This window comes from Epinephelus fuscoguttatus, linkage group LG13, assembly GCF_011397635.1.
Source record: "Epinephelus fuscoguttatus linkage group LG13, E.fuscoguttatus.final_Chr_v1".
Lineage (NCBI taxonomy): Eukaryota > Metazoa > Chordata > Actinopteri > Perciformes > Serranidae > Epinephelus > Epinephelus fuscoguttatus.
In genome coordinates this window covers 21,030,988-21,056,962 of record NC_064764.1, presented here as the reverse complement: position 1 = coordinate 21,056,962, position 25,975 = coordinate 21,030,988, and the positions used below count along the sequence as shown (strand labels likewise).

At 39.9% G+C, this 25,975-nt stretch overlaps 1 protein-coding gene across 3 annotated transcripts in view; it reads left to right on the top strand.

Moving 5' to 3' along the window:
- Positions 1 to 25,975, top strand: part of LOC125899579 (potassium voltage-gated channel subfamily H member 7-like) — a 52,156-nt gene that overhangs the window by 23,256 nt on the left and 2,925 nt on the right. The window contains exons 5-13 of one of the 3 annotated variants that reach the window (XM_049593995.1): positions 1,862 to 2,073; positions 5,779 to 6,204; positions 11,782 to 12,181; positions 13,483 to 13,682; positions 15,765 to 16,017; positions 18,387 to 18,592; positions 20,060 to 20,147; positions 20,308 to 20,469; positions 23,509 to 23,665. In XM_049593995.1, the coding sequence (XP_049449952.1) occupies positions 1,862 to 2,073; positions 5,779 to 6,204; positions 11,782 to 12,181; positions 13,483 to 13,682; positions 15,765 to 16,017; positions 18,387 to 18,592; positions 20,060 to 20,147; positions 20,308 to 20,469; positions 23,509 to 23,665 (2,104 nt within the window). Of the gene's footprint in view, positions 1 to 1,861; positions 2,074 to 5,778; positions 6,205 to 11,781; positions 12,182 to 13,482; positions 13,683 to 15,764; positions 16,018 to 18,386; positions 18,611 to 20,059; positions 20,148 to 20,307; positions 20,470 to 23,508; positions 23,666 to 25,975 lie in introns of all 3 variants that reach the window. The other 2 variants (XM_049593994.1, XM_049593996.1) reach the window with 2 other exon arrangements.

The window sequence follows — 25,975 nt, the reverse complement described above, 5'->3', positions numbered from 1 at the left end:
CCTTTAGACAATGTCAGAGGTAATCATGTATTTCTGTTTGTCGTCTCATTGCTCAGTGCTGTTTTGGAGCATGACTTCAAGCAAGGCAATCAGCATAAATGCTCTTCACAGATCCACTTCTAGTGGATAGGCTGAGTGGGCTGACCACACTTAATTATGTGAAATGATTTTATACTTAGACCAGCGTAGTTGTCACACCAGCAGTCCATAAAATCATATAATGTAATCTCATATTCGCTCTTACCATGTGCTAATCAAAGCATTGCTTGTAGACTAACCTGCATGAATGTATGCTTGTATTGCTTGATACGATAGTAGCTCTGCTGAATAGCTATTGTTCAAAGGCATGCAAGCCATTAAAGGAGCTGTCTGCCACATTCAGAGCATATCGATGATTTGGGCCAGGTATTGTCTGCACATGGTTCTCAATATGGAGGTGGCTGAGCTGGCAGCTAGCAGCTAGCAGCTAATGGTGCTAACTCAATAAACAGTGCTAACATTGACACAAGTGGCTAACACTGTTACCTGGGAGGGAACCAGACGGTGGGTGCTATGCGGCAACATTGTCCAGACACTAGCTGCACCCTATGAGAGCAAAGTGCAGAGTGGCAGCAATTAGTTAGCCATTAGGATTCACTTACAGAGGCTCACATGCACTAGTATGCATGTACAGCTGGATCATATACCATTACATACACCATTACTCCACTTTATCTTAAAGCAAATACTGGTTTGCTGCTTTATTAATGTTCTGAATGTTGCATTCAGCTTTTTTAAGCATACAGTATCTGTGGGAAAATCCTCAACAATTGCACAGCTGGTCATGCACCAATAGTATTAGGTTACAGAAACACTCAACAGCTATTTTATAAAATAAATTTTAGCAAGTCTGCCATACTGTTAACACATGTGCGTTGATGCATGCGTAAACTGTGATGAAAACAGAAGCACAGTCCGGTCAAAACTTTGCTTTTAAGAATATGTGTAATTCAAAAGCTGACGTCTCTAAATGAACCACCAGTTCCTCTAAATATGTAATTGGCACTAATTCACAGCCAAGTACATCTCTAAGCACCCGACCTAATTCTTATGAACCGAAGCTAGCTTAGATGTAGTGTAGGACTGTACTGAATGTCATTTTTTTTTTTTTTACAGTCAAAGCTGCTATTGTGGTTTTCAAATGAAGCTTGAAATGTCTGTTGTCATATTTTATGACATCATCACCCTAAAAATACATGAATAAATGAATTAAAATAAATCCTTAAACAAAAATGCTCAGTTTGAACAAAGAGATTAATTGGATTAAATAAATAAAAAGTTGGGCAACATTCAAATGTTGATGCAAATTCAATGTTATGAAAGAAGCTTCAAACTTCAAACTATCCGGTGCAGCCCTGCTGTAGTGCATTTTCCCATTTGCAGAGTATGTAATTAACCATTCCCTAAACAGCTTCTCCACTATCCACTAATGCCAGAGCACATTAGTCAGTGGTACTGTGTAAGTATTGTAGGCTGCTACTGTAAAGCTGCAACATCATTGCATCAATATCAGTATCAGTACAGTATACAGAGCCCTATGTATCATTATATTGCCCTAATACCAAAAACATAGAAATAGGTTTGAAAATCAGTGAAACATCCATTTAATGTGTTTAGTTCACACTTGTAAAAGTAAAAACCGCTCTTTTATCACGAAAAACATTAATTGTAATTGCTTAAGCTCTGCTCACTGAATTAAGTGAGCACACTAGCATCATTTTCAAAGCCATCAGATGGTATTAACTGAAAAAAATCAATGCCTATCAATGTGTCCAAACCGCCATGGGTACTAATGTGACTTTCATTCATTCTAAACCACCAGGCCCTTTTAATCATGTGAAGCCCAGCCTGCTTGGCTCTACCTCTGATTCTAACATCAACAAATACAGCACCATCCACAAGATCCCTCTGATTGCACTCAACTTCTCCGAGGCGACTGACAAGAAGACGCATTCTCCGCCAACATCCGACAAAACCATCATAGCACCAAAGGTCAAGGAGAGAACTCACAATGTCACGGAAAAAGTCACACAGGTGAGTCAGGAGGGGCCACTTAATTTGGCATAGCAGTGTCTTCTGTACCATCATCAGCCACCATTCATAAAACCTGTGGGATTTCTAAGGTGGGATGTGGGATAGCAGGTTAAAAAACGCAGCTGTTGATCCCATGGTTCACTGAGGTAACACATGGCTGGCTACCACCTACCCAGGTCAACCACAGAGAGACATAAATGATAAGAGGGAGGGAGGGAGGGTAATTGGGCTTTCCTAATTGCAGAGAAGGTGGGGATAATATTGAAGGAAAAAGGGTGAAATTCATACACATCAACATCAGCTAAGCGTAATTGTTTTAAGGGGAGGAAGGACATTCCACTGATCCCTCATGAAAGAAATTCATTTTTTTACTTGCAAGCCCAAATGCAGGTTCATAACAATTCTGCGGGGATTCAGCAGGGATTCAGTTTCTTGCTCAAGGTCAGTTCAGCAGGACCAACTCTTCCTGTCATATGGCTGAAACGGGGGCTATCTAGTGGCACAATTCCCTGTCGACAACACCAGCAACACAGCTGCTGCCAGCTTGCCAAGGACAGCTAAGTGCAGGCATCCGTCACAATTTTGATTAATGAATACTTATGTTTCATCTGGTTGCATTCAATAAAAAGACAAAATACATAGGCCTATTTTTTTGTCTAAAAGGATCCACAATGTCATATAATTTAGGTATAAATAGCTATGAAAAGTGTGTAGGTCACACTACAAGGGATAAACAATACTGCTGGTACCTTCAGGCAATGTTAGAAACAGCCACGAGAGAAACCCAGAAACCTTATATTTAAACATCTCTCAACGGAGCTTACTCATTCATAAATGAAGACAAACCATCATGATGATTAAACGCTCTCCCTCTCCACTGACTCTAGCTTGGAGTTTGGAGACACCGCTGAGATGTGAACACGGCATCTACTTCCTGACTGCTAGCATGGGGAAATCTATAATTCATGTGTTGAAGATAGGGGAATGTGCTTGAATGAATAGAGAGACCTGCCGCCCTCATCCTCACTCCTGCACTATTTTCTGCCATAAGAGAGCCCTCTCTCTTTGTCTGCCACTGCTTATTAAGCCCAAAACAGGGGACGGCTTGGCCTTCCTGAGCACACTGAATAATTTATCTTCCAGTCAGGGTTCATTCATATGAGAAATACAACAAATGTTTGTTTACGGACATAAATGCATACATATATCTATCAGCTTTTCTCCATGTTACTGTCTGTGCAGTGAAGCACTTAGTTTTTACCTGGAGTACAGAATGTACATCTTGTAAATGTGGAACAAGGCAGTTGCTGTCACATTATTCATGGTGATGGGACATAGGCAATCTACTTGTCAGACATGCTGCCTTTACCTAATACTGTTTGACTGCACAGAACTTACAGTAGTGTGTCACAGTTGCTGTCAAATCAGTCCCTGAAGTCTGTGAGCTGGCTAAATTACCTGGTAGGCCTCTTATTATCACAAGAAAAGGCTTCTTTGATCAAACTGTCAGAAGGACAATCAACGAAGACAAACACTATCAACATCAATTCGGACAAGGTGGAAATTAAGTGACATTTTCTGACTTGAAATCAAAGTGGAGTGGTGTAATCAGGGGGGTTCCCTTAAAGGTGTTGTATGTAATTCTGGATAAAGGTTGTTGATTGTTGAGTCTCATTCGCAGGTTGCCAGAATACTAACGCCTTGGTTTCGTATTCCGTATTCGAGTACTCGCATTCAATTTTCATAAAGTTCTCAAATACTTGTACGTTCTTAGGAATGTAGATTGGCGGACAGTCAAAAACAAATGCAATTTGAAATTAATTTAATGAAAACCCGGGCTTCAATTAGCCTATTAACCATAAATTCAAAGTTTATCTTAGAAAAATCAGCAAACCTTCTGATGCTGCCATTACATAGGTTCGACGCAGCATTAAAGGACCATCCAGAGTCCTAAACTGCTCTCTCCCAGTCAGTTTAATGTCTGCAAGGTTAGTTTCATCACGATACAATATTGATTCTTTGGACAATGATACTATATTTGCAGATATCACAAAGTCGGCCATTATTTGATTTAAATTCAGTTCAATTTAGGGGCCTGTAATCGATATGAGACAATATCATACTCCCAATTAATATAATTGGTTACAGGAGAACCTTTCTTATTTCAAATTGACCTGTCTGACACACAAAAAACAGCACATAGTATAATACAAATATGAATACTTAATTGTCCACAATGTAAATATTTTTCTTTGGTTTCACCTTAACACATAGCATAAGACATACATAAAAATCTGTGTTCACCATAGCACATCCCATGAAAAACATACATATGACAACATATATGCTACATAAAAGCAGAACTACAAATGCCATAAGAGGTCTTTGCCATAAACATTCATAAAGAATGTCACTCCCAACATACAACTCTCCAGGCTCTCTACCTGAAAGCCCATTTTGGAAGAAATCCTTTGGTTGTAACCCAAACCATGATCTTTTTCCTAAAACATCAGGGCTGTCTGACTTAAAGCCCTGACGGCAAACTTCTCTCAACAGCCAAAAATGGATTAATAAAACATTAACAAAAGTACAAAATTCAGTTCAGTAATAACTGTCAAGGTTCATTTTTTTGCTGGTCACCATTATTTTTTTTTACTCATTGTTGGTTTAAGTCACTGCATCTCCTAACACAGCAGCATGGTTGAATTTCAGCCTGCATGCAGCTAACATTGAAACACAACAGCTTATGTTGCCATGTTAATGGAGTTAGTGGATTGAGATGCCTGACAGGTATGTCATGTTTCCTGAGTATTTTATCTCTAAACGGTACTGTTTACATACAGCGTTTATATTGTCTGTTTACCCGTATTTTCTCTAAAATCCAAAATAATCCCGTACTGCTGATTTATTCCTGCCTAAATAACATTATCCTTACTGTCTTTTTCTCGGCTACTTGCCATCAACTGCCTGGTACTGTTAGACAGTGATGCAGAATTTCAAAATAAAAGCGTACTATAAAGATGGTGATATGCATTGATGTTTTCACTTTGCATCAGTGCTATCAGATAGTTGTTAATTAACCAATTGTTACGCCCCCTAGTTAGCACAGGCTAAAATAGCAGCAGCTGCTGCTAACATCTGACACCAAGCCATTTACAGTTGCAAGGAACTCACACCGACACCGAAAAAGCTCAGCTCTGTTGCAATTAAACCCGTTACAACTCATGACGCTATCAGCTAGCCCTTTCACTGTGTGTCTGGGCAGACTCTCACCAACTGTTCCCCAGTGCGAAGCTCATGCTCCCACAGTAGAAGTCTCATGATAACAAAGAGAAGAGCAACAGCAGAGCAAGGAGGCACTGAGCGCCTCTATACGTTGAACGCCTACTGACATCCAAATCGAGTACTTGAACAATCATCTCTAATTTATATAGCACTTTACTAGTGTTAGCGACCACTCCAAGCACATAACAACACAAGCACCATTCATCCATTCACACACACATTCATACACTGGTGGCAAAGGCTACCATGCAAGGTGGCACCTACTTATCAGCCATAAACATTCACACACACATTCACACAGCAATGGCACAGTCATCAGGAACAATTCTGGGTTCAGTATCTCGCCCAAGGACGTTTCAGGGCCAGGGATTGAACCTCCGACCTTCTTACTGTTCTGACCCTCTCTTACCACGCTTCTAGGTCCTGTCACTCGGAGCTGATGTGCTACCAGAGTACAAACTCCAGACAGCCCGCATCGACAAGTTCACCATCCTCCACTACAGCCCCTTCAAAGCTGTGTGGGACTGGCTGATCCTGCTGCTGGTCATCTACACAGCAATTCTCACTCCCTACTCCGCTGCTTTCCTTCTCAACGACACAGAGGAGCAGAAGAGGCGTGAATGCGGATACTCCTGCAGCCCTCTCAATGTAGTGGATTTAATAGTGGACATCATGTTCATCATTGACATCCTCATAAACTTCAGGACCACTTACGTAAACATCAACGAGGAGGTGGTCAGCGATCCAGCTAAAATCGCAATCCATTACTTTAAGGGCTGGTTCCTTATAGACATGGTGGCGGCAATCCCCTTTGACCTTCTCATCTTTGGTTCAGGATCAGATGAGGTATGTTATCTCTAATGCATGCATTTTTTTTACCTTCTTTTTTTTTCTCCCAGGGAGCTTTGCCACACATCATCCCGGCCATGCTTGCGCTGTTATCCATTTACTAACCCCAGACTTGTGCCCCTGGGCCACGACTTAAAGCCTGAATCTTTCTGTCTCGGCTCTGAAAGGATTACTTTAAATTGCATGTTTTTTTTTTTCATACTTTTTTCTCTCTTTTTTTCTATTTTCTTTTTTTTTTTTTTTGAATGGTCCTCATTCTAGAATCCATTTACACGGATTAATGGCTTACCAAATGGCAATCAATGATGCATTTATGTGAGGCGCAGGCCAACGGGGCTGTGTGCACAGCTTACATGCAGATGTGAGATGGCCATTGGTAGGCTGGCTGCCAGGCCTGCTGGCTTGTTTGTTGGTAGGATATGTCCCCTCAGGCTCTGGATCCACTTCAGTGCTTTATCGTGCTTTGTAGGCACTCCATTACACCAGAAAAGCTCCTGATTATAAACCATAATCATCTTTTCCACCACTGCTGCTGCTGCTGCTACTGCTGAGTCAGTTCAGTGAATGACAACAAACCAAAAAGAAAATGGACGTTTGTTTCCCTGACAAGACAGAGTAACAAACAAATCCCCAAGGAAATTATTTGACACTATTAACTTGATTTTAATTTTAAAAATTAATTTCAGAAGAAAAAAAAATAGTTGTTTCCCTTTCAGGTCTGTAAATAGAGCATCATATACTGTGATAGCATGTGGATGTATTGTTTGCATTTATAGATTACCAGCTTGGTGTTTCTAATTTTCAGACCGGGCACGCAAAGTCCCACTCAGCTGCACTCTCATTCAGAAAATAAAAGCAACTGAAACTGAGTGGCAGATGGTTTTCACAAGGCTCATTTAATTTAGCAGCTCAACAAGACGGTTTTAACCTACAAGCGCTTAAGTAAACCTTTTGATTGGAGCAGAGAATATATTTGAAATAGATTTCAATCAATGTCCTGTTGCTTTCAAAACAACTTAGTCTTGCCAGAAGATTGAACATACTGTGAGAGGCGTTATGCAAAATTGGCACCACGCAGTGTTTGTTAATGATAATAATTATAACAGAAATAGACAAACAAAAGATTTATTTCAAGCTGTTTCGCTGGCGGAAAAGAAGTTGAGTGCTCTGTCCCAACTTGAACCCCCTAAATGTTGTTCCCATTAGAGGAACAGGGCGAGGGGAGGCTGGGTTGTGATGCTGTGCAGCTGTGTTATGTAAGTGCTTGTTGAGGTGCATTTAAGAGACTTAATTGAACTTTGATTTGATTGTAGAGTGCACTGTGCTTGTTGGCTTCACCAATATTAGATTTTAAAGGCCAAATTTAATATTTTGTTTGTAATTTTTCATGTTCTGTTTTTTTTAATTAGTTTTTCTGATGTTGTTAGAGGATTGATTTTGTAAACCCAGCAGTGAAACAGGCTGATATTATGAGCAGCTAACAAGGAAATAAAATATAGATTTTTCCATCAAACTCAGGCATTATATGTACATATAGCTCAAATTTAATCAGTGTGCACCCTGCTTGAATGCTGTCTCGCAATTAAATGGGCGTTATTATTATCAGAATGCCATTATCAGCCCATTAAATCTCTGTGTTTATCGTTATGCACTGACAGAGGAAGTCAGGTGATGTAACGTTAGACTAATGGGCGAGACTGTCAACATAGGGAGGCAAGCAGGTTGGCGGATGGGTCAAATACAGCTTTTCAACCAAAATATGTATATGTATATGTATATGTATGCCTTTTTTAAGGGGGGGGTTCGAAATGGCTAAACCCGCTAAAATTGCCTAAGAACAGTGCTGTCTACACAGCAGACGAGCTTGTCTTTGCCATGCTTGTGTTTGGGATTTTTATTTTGGTGTGTCACTTTCAAAATCTCTGACTTGTTCAGTCTCTCTTTTAAACTTGGTGCAGACTAATTTGGAGTATTAGCTGAGTGTTGGAGTTAGCTTAGCTTTTTTGTTAGCATTTGTTAGCAAAAAAAGTTCAAAATAACATAAGCAAAAACTTCTGGTCAGTTTTTACATATTGTAATTTTGTTTAAACCCATTCAGGTGGCTGATGTGCCGGAGTCAAACTAATTATAAGTCATTAAGGGTGTCAGTTCCCTTGAGGGCAGCACTATAGCAACCTTCGACTCATACATAACTGCTCAGAGCATATCATAATTGTTTGGGGGTGGAATAATGCAGCCAAATCTGGCATTTCAAACTGCTTGCTTAAAGGGAGACTTTGGTATTTTTCAACCTGGACCCTATTTTCCATGTGTTTGTGCCTAAGTGACGTATGAGAACAACAATTTTTGAAATGGTAGAGTAAGAGTGCTGCAGCTCACAGCTGTGGAAGGGGCTGAAATGTAATCTATTGGGGCAATTGTGTACCGTGACTGTTTGTCCACTGAAGGTGCTTGTTTTTGCCACTGACAGGATCAGATGGTTATTATAAGTGTCTAAAAAATGTTTTTCTTTATCTTTCACTGGATACAGTCTGTTTGTTATTGTGTATAACCAAGTTTCGCTCAAGGGGAAGTCTTGTTGTGGATTCACGTGAGCTGAGTTGTTGCAGGAACACAATAACAAAGTGAAAGGTAAAGATAAACATTTATTTACTTTTATTTCTCTATAGAGCCCATTGCAGAATGTTGTCAGATGCTTATAATAACAATGTGAGCCTGTCAGTGACCCCTTTAAGGTATCATTTGTGGTCATGATTAAATGATAATATGATTTCTGATAACGTGATTTCAAGTATGCGATTGGATGCAAACCTGAACCTTTAATGTCAAATGCAAATTTAACTTGACACAGGGGAAATGATCCCAAACCTTGGATAATCGATAATGTAGACCCTCAAAAACCAAGATGAGTCCCTTTCCAAAGCAGAAAGCTCACAGTATAGTATTGCGTTGCAAATCATGCTTTCTGTCAAGGTTTATTGACTCTGTGTTGCACAAATTCCTGCTTATGGCACCACTGTAACCAAGAGATATGGGGTCAACACAGCAGAACAAAAGGAATGCTTGGGGGTGCATATTTTAAAAAGAACATCTATAAAGACAAGTTGATAAATGCAGAATTTTCAAGGCCCAGACAACAGTCCTGACTTTGTATACTGAAAACCCAGTGAGGTTGTGGAGATGTTAGTTTCTCCAAAATGAACTCAGTGTGGGTGCATTGTGCACAATGCTGAATGCCAGTGCTTTATAATGGTGGACAAATGTAGTGGAACTGTGGTTTAAACATCTTTAACTTCATTCAGTAAAGAAACACAATGAGGAGAGTGGCAGATAGATTTTCTTTTTCATTTGTCTTAGTAAGAAAATCAAGATTAAATACGATACTAACGGAGCGGTTAGAACGGAGAGTGTGCAGACATTAACTTCATTTTCAAAGGTCATTCAGTAATTGTCAGGTAGATAAATGACTATGCCAATGGGAATGGTAGTTAGAGTTGCTAAAACCTTTCTTGATGACACAGAAGCAGCAACAAACTCCCAGGGAGTCACTGAATGAGTGTTAGTGCCTGTTTGGTGTTGAATAAATGAGGATTTATCTGTGGGCTGCTGCTGTCTTCACGTTTTTGTTCATTTGCCTTTGACCAAAGAGCTGTGGGGAGTTGCCACAGTGGAGTCTTTGTCTTTTCTCCACTATTAAGGAAACTCATTACTTCAGTTTGTGAAGTGACTCTCTTGATTTGCCACTGCTTTAGATTTGTTGCTTACAAAGAGTATGTGTTAGAGCACACGGCTGTGGTAGGTATGCAACAAATATTATTTCCTGATGAGAGAATTGCATGACAAATGTAATGTCCAATGTATGGTGGCTGACAAATGTAAATGCGCCACAACAGCCCAAACATTTCTATTAAGAGAAACATGCTGTAGCTTTAAGAAATGATGCCAATTCAAAAACACTTATGACAATCCCCAAAAAATGCAATGATGGAAACATCCTGCAAATGAAAAATATCAAAACAAATACGCCAACAGCAAACACACTGCAAATACAGAAATGATGCAAAAACACACAAACAGTAACAGAAAAATACCCAGTCAACACAACAGAAGTTCTCCGGGCCTCTAGGGGGAGCACTAAGTGGAACTGCTTAATTTTTTACCTGACAGTCGACATTTAAGTGTGTTTGTTTTTGAACGTGCATGTATAGAGGCCTGGTTACAGCATTGGAGGTGCATACCCTTCATTCCTATAAATGTTGCTCAGTAGCACATTTCCGCAGTATAGAATAACCCTAATCGTGTTATGGGGATAGAGCAAGCACACCAAAGATTTACAGCAGCCAAGTGCGTCCAAACAGCTAACTTTTACCAGCCAAATGGCTGACTTCAGTTTAGCGCTCTACTAACTTGAATGGGGATGAAATTATTTAATCATGCAGCTCTTCTAGACTTTCAAAATGTTATGGTACCGAATGGGTCAAATTTGGATAGTAAAGCAAGTCATTTCTCAGGGGATGTGATGCTCAAAAAATGTATCCACAGATTTACAGATGTCTCTGGCATAAATATTAATTAATTGCCACCTGGAAATACACCCTTGTTCAAAGAACTCAATTTGAATCAAAAATGGTGCGGCTGTGTATATATGCCCTCACAAAGGCAAACCCATCTCCATCAATGTTTTGTTTTTGGAAAATAGTATTAGTCTGTAACACACTTGTATGCGTATTCTACAAAAACTACAAAAAAAATTTAACTGTAAAAATAAAAAAAAAAATAAACAATTTTCTTATGTAGTTATGTAATGATGACTGCTGGGTAGTATGGATATTGACATTGTCCATTATCAAGCCTCTGTTTCAGGTAACAAGATAATACAATTTATAGTAGCTAGCAAAATCTGACAAACTGGGTACATCTGCAAGCAGGTATAACATAAAAGCGGCAGTAAGACACACTGTATGTAAAATATATATACTGTATGGCTAAAACTGTGTCTGTGTGTGTGTGTGTGTGTGTGTGTGTGTGTGTGTGTGTGTGTGTGTGTGCTTCATAACTAATAACTAGGGTATACTTGGGCCTGTCACAATAGTGTGCACTGGGGCCCATTGTAACTCCCTTATGCCCCTGATGGAGGGATTCCAATTTGCCTACTATGTGAAATTGGCTTAAAGGCCCGATGCTGTTCTGGGGTCTTGTTTTAGAAGCAGGAAGAAACATAGAGTAAGGAGGTGACATAAAAAAAATACATATGTTTTTTCTTTTTTACACTTGGCGTTCTTCTGCCTCTAGTCTTTTACCATATTATAAAAGAGCTGTTCCACTTTACGCTCTCCCTAGAGGCCTGGAAAACTTCCATTGTGTTAATTGGATATGCAGTGTTTTTCTGTTGCATTTGTTTTCAGGGTGTGTGTGTTTTTGTCTTTGCATCGTTTCTGTACATGCAGCATGTTCGCGAGCTACAATGAGCTACATGTCATTGTATTATTATATTATCAAAGTTAGTCTGACATATTAACATTCAAACTACTACTGCTATTATTAATAAATTGCCTTACTGTACATTTCGTTTAGACCACCACTCTGATTGGCCTGTTGAAGACAGCCAGGCTCCTGCGACTGGTGCGTGTAGCCAGGAAGTTGGACCGCTACTCTGAGTATGGTGCTGCAGTCCTCATGTTGCTCATGTGCATCTTCGCCCTCATCGCCCACTGGTTAGCCTGTATATGGTATGCCATTGGCAATGTGGAGAAGCCCTACTTGGAGCACAAGATTGGCTGGCTGGACAATCTGGGCGTGTCCATAGGAAAGAGATACAACTACAGCGACCCGACCTCTGGTCCCTCTATCAAGGACAAGTATGTCACAGCACTTTACTTCACCTTCAGCAGTCTGACCAGCGTGGGCTTTGGAAACGTTTCCCCAAACACCAACTCAGAGAAGATCTTTTCCATCTGTGTCATGTTGATTGGCTGTGAGTATGTTATGATCTTTTTTTATTTTCTTTTAGCATCTGCTTTTATCTGAGGCGGCACTTGAAGAGGCTTCTTTTGATCAGATCCTGGACTACCTATTGCATGTATTCCCGTCCTGGGAGAGGAATCTCTCTGTTGCTCTTCCTGAGGTTTATTTCATTTTTAATGGAATAAACCTCAGGAGGGGATTCTTCAGATTTTTTGAAGAGGGGTTGTATAAGGTACTTCTCCATAGTCAGTGCATAAACTACAGCAGCTGTCACCATGCTCCCAGTTTTGAGAGGCAGACAGGAATACGCAGAAGCTAAACAATGTACTGCTGAGGAGGGGTCAACAACAGAATGTATTTTAGCCACCTAATAAAATCAGTGTCACTTTAAGTGTACACTATTTTTAGAATATTTCCACCAAGTTACCTTGTCTTCAGACAGTAATTTCCAACAGGGAACTGAAGCCATTATATCACTCTCTTTAAAGCCAGACTCCATTAAGAAAAACACTAATTTACAGTAGCACCACTGAACACAGGAGCTGCTTGTTTACTGCTGCCTCAGTCAGTTAGTTTATGTTATTATGAGATTTTGGCATTTAAAGATTAGTTTAGATTCACCAAAGTCACAGAATAACAACAAGCAACCTAACTCATCCAGGCAGCGGTTGACCAGAAGCTCCTGTGTTCGACGACCTAAAATCACTGTTTTTGTCAATGGAGTCTGGTTGTTTGACTTCTCCATCGGAAAGGGCTGTTTTGGACAAGAAAACTGCATAAAAATATTCTATTTCTGTACATACATATGTACTCTTAAACTGTTACTGATTTCTTTTAGGTGAGACTTTCTTTAAGTGGCTGAAATATGTTTCACTGCTGCCTCCGTCCATAGCTGTGCATTGCTTAACTTCTGTGGTGGTACTCTGTTCTGCTTCTCCAAAGTGCAGGCGTGCCGAGTGGCATCTATTGTAGCTAATACACTAACTTTGTATTGTACCTCATACAACTCCACTTCAAAAATAGGGGCGGGGGGGGGGGGAGGCGTCTTTACCTGAAAGCATAGAGGGCGTCTTATTCTGTACAGATCATAGAGTCTCTTGGGGCAAATAAATTATTTCCAGCATTTGACTACGTAAATAAAAATGGACTTGATTTGACTCAACTAGACAGCAGATTGTCTGAGTGTACATCAGCATTTTGTTCACATTTATTCGAGTTAACAGTGTGTCTCTGTGGGCAGAGGCAATTAAAATGCAAAGCAGTCTGTAGAATGAAAGTCACATCTTTTATTGATCATTGTCTGAATTGCAGCCCTGATGTATGCCAGTATTTTTGGAAACGTCTCTGCCATCATCCAGAGGTTGTACTCGGGTACGGCCAGATATCACGCTCAAATGTTACGAGTCAAGGAGTTCATACGCTTTCATCAGATTCCCAACCCACTGAGACAGAGGCTGGAGGAGTACTTCCAACACTCCTGGGCCTACACCAACGGCATTGATATGAACACGGTAAGGATCACTACATCTACCTGCTACTGTAACTTGATAGCATACCCAACAAAATGAACTGATCCCATTAAATGATTGTAGAAATAATTCTCAAAAGAGCTTTCTTTCTCTTGTCTGCTTTCCATCGGGATTAACATCTCTACATTGGTAAGAGCAGGAGGTACATGTTTTTATTAATATGTTGTCATTTTCATGGCACCGTTTTAAAGTAACAAACCCACTGTCATTGTGTCAGAAGAAGTTAGAAATCCCCATCATTTAATGCTTTGTTTGAATTAATCTAGTTATAGAGCATAGTTTCATATCTCCAAGCAATGAAATCATATTCTAGAGCCAAGAAGCATGCACTGAAAACAGCATTTTGTCTCATTTCAATTTCATCTGACCATGTCACCAGAAAATAATGTGAATGTTATGCTCATAATTCATTTTATGTTCAAGTAGATAATTGTGATTGCCCTGAGTTTGGGATTGTAACAGTGCAAGGTTCATTCCCAGGTATTTTGATAGAAACTCCCTCTCAATTTCCTATCAGTTCAAGAAATAAATGTTGGTCATTTAAGGCAATAACCATATATTAATTGCATACTTTCTAATTAAAGCTTTACATTCATATAAATTAGCTCCTCATCCATCATATAATATAGAATATACACAATATATATTTTTCTACTTTAGCAAGTTATGTAAAAAAAAATATATATATATATATATATATAGATACTGCAAGCAGTCAATTCTTTCCTTTAAAGGAGATACATTCACCAAAAGTCTGGATTGAATCCATGGCTTCTACAAATGAATGGATTTAGGGCATAAAAATGGTGGCTTCTTTGTTGCTCTTATTTATCACACAATACATTTTGTCCTCACTCTGATATTATGTGTTAGCAGTTGAAGAAAGGAAAGAGAGAAAGCCAAAACTGAGCAGGCTTTTTGTGTTTAGCTCAGGGGGCGGTTACATAAATCCAGGTGGCAGTTATTTTTACATACTACATCTGTTGTGCAAATCCCACATCAGTAATTGTTACATTTGGATGTAATTTCTATGAATGCATCTTGAGTAAAAGAGCTCTATGCAATTCAGAGCATATCTATGATTCAGAGTATGAATCATGAGTACTGGGTTCTCAACATGGAGGTGGCTCAGCTGCCGGCTAGCAGCTAACAGGGCTAACAGTGTGAACGTTGCTTACAACGGCAACAGTGCTGACAGAGCTAACGGTGTTAACCAAGAGGGGAAACGGAGGGTGAGCGATGCACTTATTCAGTGTTGCTGCTCCGCCTCCATGGGTATGGACAGGGTTATGCTGCGTTCACAGTCAGGCAGACCAAAGATAGCAAACAGGGAACTCCTGTGCTGGACAGCACAAGAAAAACAAAGTCTGACGTAATGGCAAGATGGTTAAAAGAAACATGCATGATGATATGTTACAATAGTGACGCTGCATTGTTTAGAATAGATAGAATATATTAAATAAATAATTTTGTATTTATTATTTTATGTAGTTTTACTAGAAATGTCCAGTAATTGTCCAGGTTGCCTGTGTTTTGACCTTGCATGAAGGAGCTACGTAACATCTAGTTATAAATTATGGTTGATAGGTTCAGAGACCGCAGGCGGATCGTTTACCACATAAAAAAAAAGAGAAGCTCAGATAACAACACACAAAGAGGGAGCGTGACTTCATTCTCTGTTCAGGATGCCATTACTCCACTATGTCTTTGCATAGCAAACACTTAGCTGCAATATTAATGCACTGAATGTTGCATACAGCTCCTTTAAGTAACACCGGAGTGTCCTATTACGATTAAGATTTTCCCTCCGATGCACTAAAGATGTGATGTATCTGTATCAGACAGTGTTTAATGGGTCTATGACTCCATACCACGTTTGTTTTCATCCCATGTCCTTATCTCTGAGCCGTTGTCACGCTTAATTACAACTTCTCTTAGTAAAAGTACATTCATCTCAACACATTTGCAGCTCACAGCTTTCCACTGGCTCGCGGAACGATCTCTTTCAGGATATCAGACTCAATATTTTGTGCATGTTGCTCACGTTTTTTCTCTGCATCCCAGGTGTTAAAAGGTTTTCCTGAGTGCCTGCAGGCGGATATCTGCCTTCACCTCAACAGGAATCTACTTCACAACTGCAAGGCGTTCCAAGGAGCCACCAAAGGCTGCCTAAGGGCCTTGGCCATGCACTTCAAAACTACTCATGCCCCTCCTGGAGACACTCTGGTCCACAGTGGCGATGTGCTCACCGCTCTTTACTTTCTATCCCGCGGCTCTATTGAGATCCTGAGAGACGACATTGTGGTAGCAATCCTGGGTAAATACATCTCCTTTCTGATTATGTGAAGTGTGATAATGGGCAACACTAGGTACTGAGTGCTAAATTAAGAAGAGGCTGTTATGTATATCCTATAAAAAGCTAAATATGTTATGGGTGGATTTATTTTGTCCTTTGACCCAAGATAGATTGTTTTTTGTCTGGCCTTTCACCAGTGTCTGTCATCAGAATCATGAATGTAGTGGCAGTCTCTATTGTTCTGAAACCTGTGTGAATAACTGTGAAAGTCACCTCCCTGTTGTATTGGAGATCTGTCAGCTGATTGTGTGTTGAATGTCAGCGTCAAACCTGTTGAGACAAAGAAAAAAAACGTTATTCTGCTGCTTTTGGTCAAGTCAGACCTTGGAAAAACAGAAATGGTGGTTCAAACTCATATTATTATTATTCTTTCCAGAAGTAAATCTATTGTCAGTGCTATCAATATGCTAAGATTTAGCCTTTGGATTATAAAAGGGGGCACTTACATAAAGGTCAGTAATATCCAAGTATGCTTTTCAGAATGTAAGACAATTGCTAGAAAAAACACCTTGCCTTTAACACACATGTTTTGCCTTTTGCCTTTTGTGAAAGCTTATTAATTATGTAGCTTGTTGTGATTGATTGAAAGATCTGAATTATTGATTGAGGTAAGGTCCTACTCGGCGCAGGATGCTTGATATTTTCAAATACGCGGCGATGCTACTGTCATGCGCTCAGGAAAGGAGAGGCAGTGCAGTTTCCCAATGGACACGCACTATTTCAACACAGTAATACTTACAAGAGGCTCAGCATGACTTGTGTGCACATCAAAGAATTAACTGTTATAATGCGAGTCCCTCAAATGTGAATAATTTTCAGGGTTACTGCGGCAGCTTAACCACTTTCGTGTTCACACATTTTGACGAGAATGGCAAGGTGTGCCTGCCGTCCCCCATTTCTGTCCTCTGGGCAATAAGGCTGTCCGTGTGGCAGGTTTGAGACGCTGACATTTCTATTAAGTGGCTCCATGAAAGGCTGTTTGGCAATTTCAAAGAACACGGTGAAATAGCTGCCACTATTTTTGACAGCACAGGGAAATGAGTTAAAGCTGCAAAATAGGGATTATTAAAAAGGGCAGAAAACGACTCAACTGACTAAAACAATCACCAGCTCTGTGTGAAATGCTGTTTTGCCTCAGTGATATACAGCTGTGATACTGAAGACTCATTGCTCTGATTAGAATAATGAGTATTTATCTTTTCCTCACGGGTGAACCACAGCCAGGTGCTACAGGCCAAGCCTGGATTAAACTTGCCATTATTCATGAGATGAATGCTCTCCAAAGCTGCACCTGACAGAATGGGGTTTAAGCTTAGGAAAAAACTGCTGCATCACACAAAACCTATTATTAACAAACACACTGGTAAAGTCACTGATCTCATAGATCAGCCTGTTTATATTTGATTCAAACATAATGCTCCATCAGCAGCATTTTGCTCCAATTTGTGAAAACCAAAGTGTCCCAGCCTCTAACAAGGCAGTACTTAGGCGACAGCGCTAAAGCATTTTCCTCTTGTAATGATACCGAGTCCAACAAGGCCACTAGCATTGTTCAGCAGGTGAGGAATTAGTCTCTTACGCTGCCATCCAGGCTAATGACGAACTAAATCCTTGTGCTGAAAGCTGCATGTGGGGGTGAGATACACCACTCTGTGTGAGGCTGTCCTCTGTGGTAGAAAGGTGTCCGGCGCATGCTGTGAAAGGCACACTGGCAGCCAACATATCATATCTCTTTCTCCTGAACCCCTGCTTACAGTGTTGGCATTTGGTGAACTCTGGGACCAACAAAGGGATGTTTCATCTCGGACTTTAAATCACACCTATAGTCCTTGTGCAAAAAGGACCCTTATTTCAACAGAGGAAACTCCGATGGTAGACTTCACAACTTCCTGGAAGTTTGCTGAAGAACTGGCCTCATTATGTGATAGCCATTATTAACACAAATTTCTCTTTGAAGTACACAAGTGTGTCAATCACAATCAAACCCTCCTTTCCTTCCACATGAGAGTTGCTTTGAGTTAGCCATTATTCCTCAGCATAAATAATGGATCAAAGATAGAAAAACAACCGATGCACAGGCCTTGGGAAAACATCTAGACAGAGAGGGAAGACTGTTTGAGTTTTATTATCCACAAAAACAAACACGTCTGTGCCCTTTTAGTGAGAGCCTGAGGAATTGCGAGATAGGTCCCTACAGGAAACAAGACACAAATTATTCTCCATAATGCGCATGACTACTTGTAGAAGTCGGTGCAGGTAACACTGACATTTTTCCCCATCCCAGTGAAGCTTTAGAGAAGATTTACTGTCTCTGTGTGTGTTGATACCAGGAAAAAATGACATCTTTGGAGAAATGATCCACCTCTTTGCCAAGCCTGGGAAGTCCAATGCTGATGTGCGAGCTCTGAGTTACTGCGACCTGAGCACCATTCAGAGAGAAGATCTGCTGGAGGTTATAGACATGTACCCAGAGTTTGCTGACTCCTTCTTCAACAACCTGGAGCTCACCTTCAACCTCAGAGATGAGTCTCCAAAGGTAGATGATATACTGGTGGTAAGGGACCTACATCTTCTTCCAAGTATTCACATTGTCATTACTAAACTCATTCACAGTTATATTATTCTATTTGTAGTATATTGCAATATTTTATTAATTTTCTAACAATGTATGAATATTTGTCACTAATTGTGTTGCAATCCAAATTCCAACAAAGTTGCGCACTGTGTAAAACATAAATAAAAACAGAATGCAGTGATTTGCAAATCCTTTTCAAATATATTCAGCTTAATACAGTACAAAGACAATATATTCAATGTTCTAACCGATAAACTTTGTTTTTGTAAATATTAGGGCTGCTCTCGGCATCGGCATAGTCGTCATTTAGGGCCATTAGTTGACTAGTCGCCTGCATGTTTACTCTATTAATCAGTTCCTTGAATTATATATTTGGGGCTTGGCGACACAATGGTTTGAGTTCAAGGTGTGAGAAAGAATAGTATCAGTAACATTGTTAACACTGTGCTACATTACAGAGAAATACAAAACCGTACTAATGAACCTTCATTAATATAGGCCTATATTTTATCTACAAGTGCACGACACACACTGAGCGAGCCGCCTGTTAATGACGCTGTCGGCAAAGCAGTAATGATTGTGCTAAGTGGCTAATGGGCATGTAGCTACTTCCATGTTTCAGATGATACGTCATGTTTGTAGTCGACCTGTGAAGATGAGTTTACATATCACCTTGGGTTCGTCCTTCACCTTCTCAAAATGATCCCACACTTTGGATTTCCTGCCCGACATGTTATTAACTAGCCTGTGGAATAAACGCAGGTACCAGCCCTGCAAATTAGGGGCCGTACACATGCCACGTGTTCCACCTGGTCGACTGTTAGGGGGCAGCCCTACTAAGTATACACCACATTTAATGCCTACAACATTCCAAAAAGCTGGGACAGGGGCATGTTTATCACTGTGTCCATCACCTTCTCTTTTAACAACACTCAGTAAGCATTTTGGAACTGAGGACACTAATTGTCGAAGTCTCAAAAATAAAACTTCCTACTTAATGGGCCAAAATCCCATCTGAACACCGTGAGACGTTAGTTTCTTCATACAGAAAGCATCCAGAATCTGGCATTGCAAACAAAGACTCCTATGAGAATTGAATTAATTTCAGTTACAAGTTCAAATACTTTTTTCCCTGTATCATTCCACTTTATTGCACATAATTTTTATGGTTTTAAACATTAAGATTTTTTTTTTACCGTGCACTTTTATTGAGCTAATTCCAATGCCAGGTCTAAATTTCATGTGAATAGCTGCATTGGAAATATGTTTAATGAAAAAAAAATGTTGACAATTTATTTACCCCCACTGTGTGTTAAAAAGGATTTGCAGATCATTGTATTCTGCTTTAATGTATATTTTATACAGCGTCACAACTTTTTGGGACTTTTTTCTTGTAAATAGTAGATTCTAACGCTCACATTGTTGTAGCCCTCAGGCTCACAAGGTGGTGATTCAGATGGCGAGGGCAGTAAGAGCATTAAAAGAAGGATTTCCTTCACACCAGATGTGTCTAAAGGTAAGTGGAAACTAAACTGCATAGGACCAGTACAGCTTCTTGTGGTTGCAAATGTGTTCACTGTTATTGTTTACTGAGTGGAGCTCCCTGAGAGCATCTATTCCATAAGGAATACACTACAGTGTTATTTCACTGACTCCTGTTGATTGCCGTGCTACAGGGGAAAACAAGGAAGTGGTTAAAGACTTGAGGAGGGAGAGGGGATCTAACTCGTGCCTAAAGAGAAGTTCAGAAGTCCTCAGTCCCTCTCCACACAATGCCCCAGCCCTGGGCTCAAATCTTATTGTCAGAGACAATGTGGAGAGACGACCGTCTTTTGAAGGTAATACATTTTGTTTACTGATCATTATGCTAATATAATCTTTGCTGTTTTGACAAGAACATGTAAAGTGTTGCTAGGGGTTCCTGGGTTGTGCAGGGTAAGGACATACAGTAGACCTTTTTGCTGCAAAAGCAACTCCCATTGAATAGATGGAGATGATGTGTGAAGATGGCTGAGATTTTTCCAAGTTTCCAAGGCTGATTTGAGTAATAGATCCATGAGTTTAATGGCTTATATTACAGCATAAGATAAGACAGGATTTTCCAAATTAGGGAGAAGTATGTGTATCATATATGCTCAACATAAATTCATTCTGCACATTAGTGAGCAGACAGCCAATAGGCATACACACTGAGCATAGTCCACTTGCTAGCTTGGGAAATGTATTGTAACACCGTACCAATATTAACTTTATTGAGGACATGCATTAAAAGGTAACAATAACGTCAATATCTCATTTTGCTTAAAAGTGTTCCAACCCACCGCAGATTTGGCAATGTTGACTCCATGGTTATGGCCTTAAGTTGAATCAAAACATAGTTTAATATGTATAATCACCTTTCAACCCTTTATTGCATGTCTATTGCAGTGCACCATCATATTTAAGAACAGCCAATCCACTGCCCCACTTTATACCATAGAGACAGGACAATGACACTGAAGCCGAGAACAGCCGCACTTGCAATTATTCTTTAATGCCAATATCTCTAGATCAGTTAATTATTTTGTTATCCCAAGATAACGAGACAATCAACCCGTTATCATGTGAAACGAAAAGGTCATTTCCTTTTATTGCTTAATGTTTATCAGAGATCAGGAGTGTCATGCCAGCATGCATAGATGACATCCTGGCAAGTGCAGCCACTCATTTTAGCTGAAAATGTCAGATCAAGGTGTATCTATTATCAATTAACATATCAGACTGAAGTTCAGTCAAGGTTGAGTTCAGTTATAAATCCTCCCCAACAGTCATGACAGTGATCTTGAAGCTCAAATCAGGTGTGATCAAATTAGGCAGTCATTTATTTTGAATTATCCTGTGATCTCGATTAAACCAAAATAGTTTTCGTGTGATGAATTATCTGGTTATCATGAGAAATCTGTCTTTTGTTTTCTCAAGAATCAACATAAATTGACCTGTTACCACAAGAAAACAAGCTTTGTTATATTGAGATACTGAGATAATTAACTTATGATCTTTTAAAAAAAATAATTGCAAGCACAGCCACTTCCAGCTTCAGTACTGTAATGTGGCATATACCTAAGAAAGACATGATTTAGCTCTCTCACAATTTTTAAAGTCTTTGTCGTAGGAGCTTCACGTCTGACATTCATGCCTGTATTAATCTTCCTGAGACCCTCACAATTTGGGTTTGGACCTTTTACTTCATTCTGCTTAACTTAGACCTGTAGTCCTCGTTTGTGGACACTTTTTGTACCATCTAGTTGTAGCAAAAGCACAGTACACTAATCTATGTAAAAACAAAATGGCAGCTATTTCTGCCAAGTCAGTCTGCAGCCGATCCCAACACAAAAACGGACAAGGTCCAAAACCTGATCGCATTTAATGGTTGAAACTTGTTTATTTGTGATTAATAACGTTTGTAGTTTGATATGCCATTGCAATTTTAGCAATGGTAACAAGCTAAGATGCTGTTAATTAGAAAGTACTCATTTGAAGAACACTGGAACTTAATCATCATCTCGTTTTAGGACATCAGGACTTTATTCTTATTAGGTCCTACTAATCCCAATTAGCTAGGAGAAATTAAAAATGCATACCAAACAAAAGTTGGGGTCTGAGGAGGATAAAGGGGCCCACCTTTTAAGACGTACATTTCCTATAATGAAAAGTGTCTCTTAACAAGGCAGTATGCTTGACATTGATCAGCAATCTCAGTTGGTCTAAAGGGGCAGACACACCAAACCGACATTAAATAACTAACTGCAACAAAAGCCAATTGTTGCGTCACCCCACGTAGCCTGTGCCTCGACCAAAAAGTTGAGCACACCACAAAGACTACAGCCAATGGCCAACCAGCACGTACATGTCATGCCTGGGTGAGAAGAAATAACTCTCCACACCAGTAGATGGTGGTAGTCTCTGGCTGGAGAACAATAATCTGACCATATATTACAAGTTTGTTTCGATCTCACTTCCTCTTGAATTTTGCCATTTGTTTACTTTCCTCACTTCAGTTTTTCCTCTTGTGCGCTGAGCTCCACTGCCAGTCAGACTAATTTTACTTACAGATGAGCTCTGCCGTCAATGTCGCTGATTCAACATGCTAAATCAGTGTGGGATACACCACAAAGGCTATAACGATAGATGCTCAATGACAGTACAATATCAACCAATGGCCAACCCTCGGCTTGGTGTGTCAGGGTCTTAATGAAAACAGACAAAGAATTTTTTTTTTTTTTTTTTAAAAAGTGGAATTTCCAAACTTACAAGATTGTGGCTCAGAGCTCTAAAATACACTACAGTAACCAAAGTGATATACAAATAGCCAGATTTTGCATGGGTAAAGCCCATCACGCTGACAAGCCAAGAAGTACAGGACAGACAGTAGAGGACAGAGACAGAGGAAAACAAAAGAAATGGATGACAGACTAAAGCTATTGTTAACCTCTACTGCTGGAAAGACACAGGCCGCATGAGGGCAAAGGTAAGTGCCATCCATGTTAAAGGCACATCACGCTAGTGCAAATCCTCCTGCACAGACTGCTGTACCAGATAGTGTAATCACAGAACTCAGCGTTTAAAATCACAAAAGAGGCTCAACACATATCACTGGACAGCAAGCTGAATACTAACAGGTGCTTAGCAGAGATAACAACAGGGTTAGTTTGCTACTAGAAAACATTGCATTAATTCTCCCAGTACAAGGACTTGATAGATTACATCAAAGAGCCTACACACAGCTCTCCTAGAGATTAATTACGTTCTATTTTAGAGGGGGGTTTTTTGTTTAGTGATGACGTTGTTCTGACCCACATGTGAGGATGTAAAGCATGCGTGTTGGTTTGGCTCTCCAGATCTGTGCTATGATAAATGGGCCTGTAAGAAGCCTACAGACTACCTGGATGAGTCAGCACAGTTCCAGGACCTGAGAGAGGACGATAATTCTGCCAGCGAGATCACGTATGGAGAGGTGGAACAGCGCTTAGGTCAGCTTCAAGAGCACTTAAACAGGTACATATTTTCAGAGTCAGCATACAGATGGTTGATTCTCATTTAATTGTCATTAACTGTACATTACACCAGAAGGTAAGCTTTACTGGTTTGTAAACCAACGAATGATAAAAGTGTTTTTTTAATTTAAAAAAAAAAAAAAAAAAGCTCTTAGTCTCAATGGTTTCTTTGTGTCACCAGTGCAGAAAGTGTTTTTTTTTATCATAGCTTTATCATTTCAGTCTAATAACTCATGTCAGACGGTGGCATTGGTTGAAATTTGATGCCCACTCGCTACACTTGGTGTTAGGACACAGTGTAACTGTTTACCAGACGGACCTGGAGACTGTATCAAATAATGGTAGATATCATCTTGCCTCATGTCAGTGCCACGTGCAGGATAGCTGTAACCGGAACAGATAGAGAAAGAGCACACACAGAAATACACCAGTAATGTAATTTAAACAGGGGTCTTTTTTCCTTCAAGCACTTTAAGTTTGGACACTTTAACAACATTTTGCAGATAATGCTGAATAAATTCGATTTGAAGTGGAGCACTTACAGTATTTTTATATTATTGTTCTTGTAATTTTATTGAAGTAAATGTTTCTTCCGCTGCTGTTTGTCTGACACAGTAGCCTAAGTGGTTGGAAATAGGCTGAAATAGTCGAAACCTTGACCAAATTGACTGAAATTTGATCCTCAATGTCGTTCTTTTGCTGAAGTGGGTGGTGCATTTGTTTCTTTACCTGTATCCATCTGTATTGTGTATGTATGTCTTGTCTTCAGCTGCACCAGGGAAAGCCAGGAGGCACAGTTAACTCCATAAAAGCCAGAGTAATGAGCACGATTCTGCACGTTTGTTGTTTAAACCCACAGATGTTTATCTCAAATTGTTGGCAAGTTCCTAAAGTTACCAAGGAGTGAAAGGGATTGATAAAATGTTTTTGCAGAAGTGCGTAAAAGCACTTTTTCAGGCGCAAGGGCATCACATTTTTATAGTTTTTGGTCATATTTGGAAAAAATACAATTAAATTTGTTATCTTCTTATTATTTATCCTACCATTACATTTTCAGTTTGTGACTTAATGATTATGGAGTGCTTTATTTTTTAAAGTTGTCACCTCCCACACTGCTTAAAAGTAAGCCACACTTCCTCTGCGATCACTGGCAACGCGTAGTTCAATTGCCAATGTACATGAGTAGGTGGAGGAAGGCAACTCGCTGGCAGAAGCTGTTGTCGGACTCAGAGTGGGTGGCTGGATCTACTGGAAGCAGGATGTACCGCTGCAGAACCGGAACATATTAAACGTGAGAATGGATTGGTAAAACATTTTGCAGAGCAGTAATCAGAATCTAATACTGATGACTGAGAACAAAATGTGCCTGAAACGTCTTGGAATAAAAGCCACTCTCTTGCTAAGCTCACTGTAATTGAAAGGATAGATATGCAAATGAGCTACCTTTGCTGCGTTTTACAGTCTCATTATTTTCTGTAGTGGAAGATCGCATTGGCTGTAGTTTTAACAACACACCTGCAGCCAGCAGGCCACCTGAAATAGACACAAATGAACAGCGGGTGGTATTTTTAGCTGGAATTATTACAGAGAACGAGGGACAGCATCACGGTGCTGGAAATACCGGGCTGGCTTATTTTATTTAGCACAAATAAGACATTTTATCCACTGCACTCTACCTGACCTTGTTTTTTTCCCTAATGCTAGCTGGCTGCAGGATGAGCAGCACTTCTCTGTCATTTTGTGTTTTTGTGGCTTTGACTAGTCTGAAAGGATATGACAAAGAAAAAAATGTTGGTGTAGCATTCTCTTCAGCAAATACGTATAAATAGCCAAGAAAAAAAAATCAGTGCTGCACCTGTAATGAATGTCTGCTGTGTGGCTGCTTTCACTTTGTCCCTCATCAGTCATAACCTGGTAAACAAACGCTGCCTCTTTATGATGGAGCAGCACAGTAAACCAGGGACCTAACATTCGTCATTGTTTATGTACATTAGTGGGAACACAGGTAATTAAAGGGTTATTCAGCATTACCCAATTTTGCCTGACAGCCTAAATATAGACCTTGGCTGAAATCTACTCATAATTAGATTGACCAAATGAGTGTGATGCAGTCATTTCCACAGTAAACGCTGAATTCACACCTCCCACAGAAAGCTCATTATCACTCCAAGCATGAGCAGCGTCTTTCGTCTACTACTCTGGCAGAATGTGTTTCACCACTTGTACCATCTCATTTGTCCACTGAGGAGCACAAGCTCCATCTAGTGCTCAGTGAAGTACAACTGGGTGTGTTTTCAGCTATTACACTATC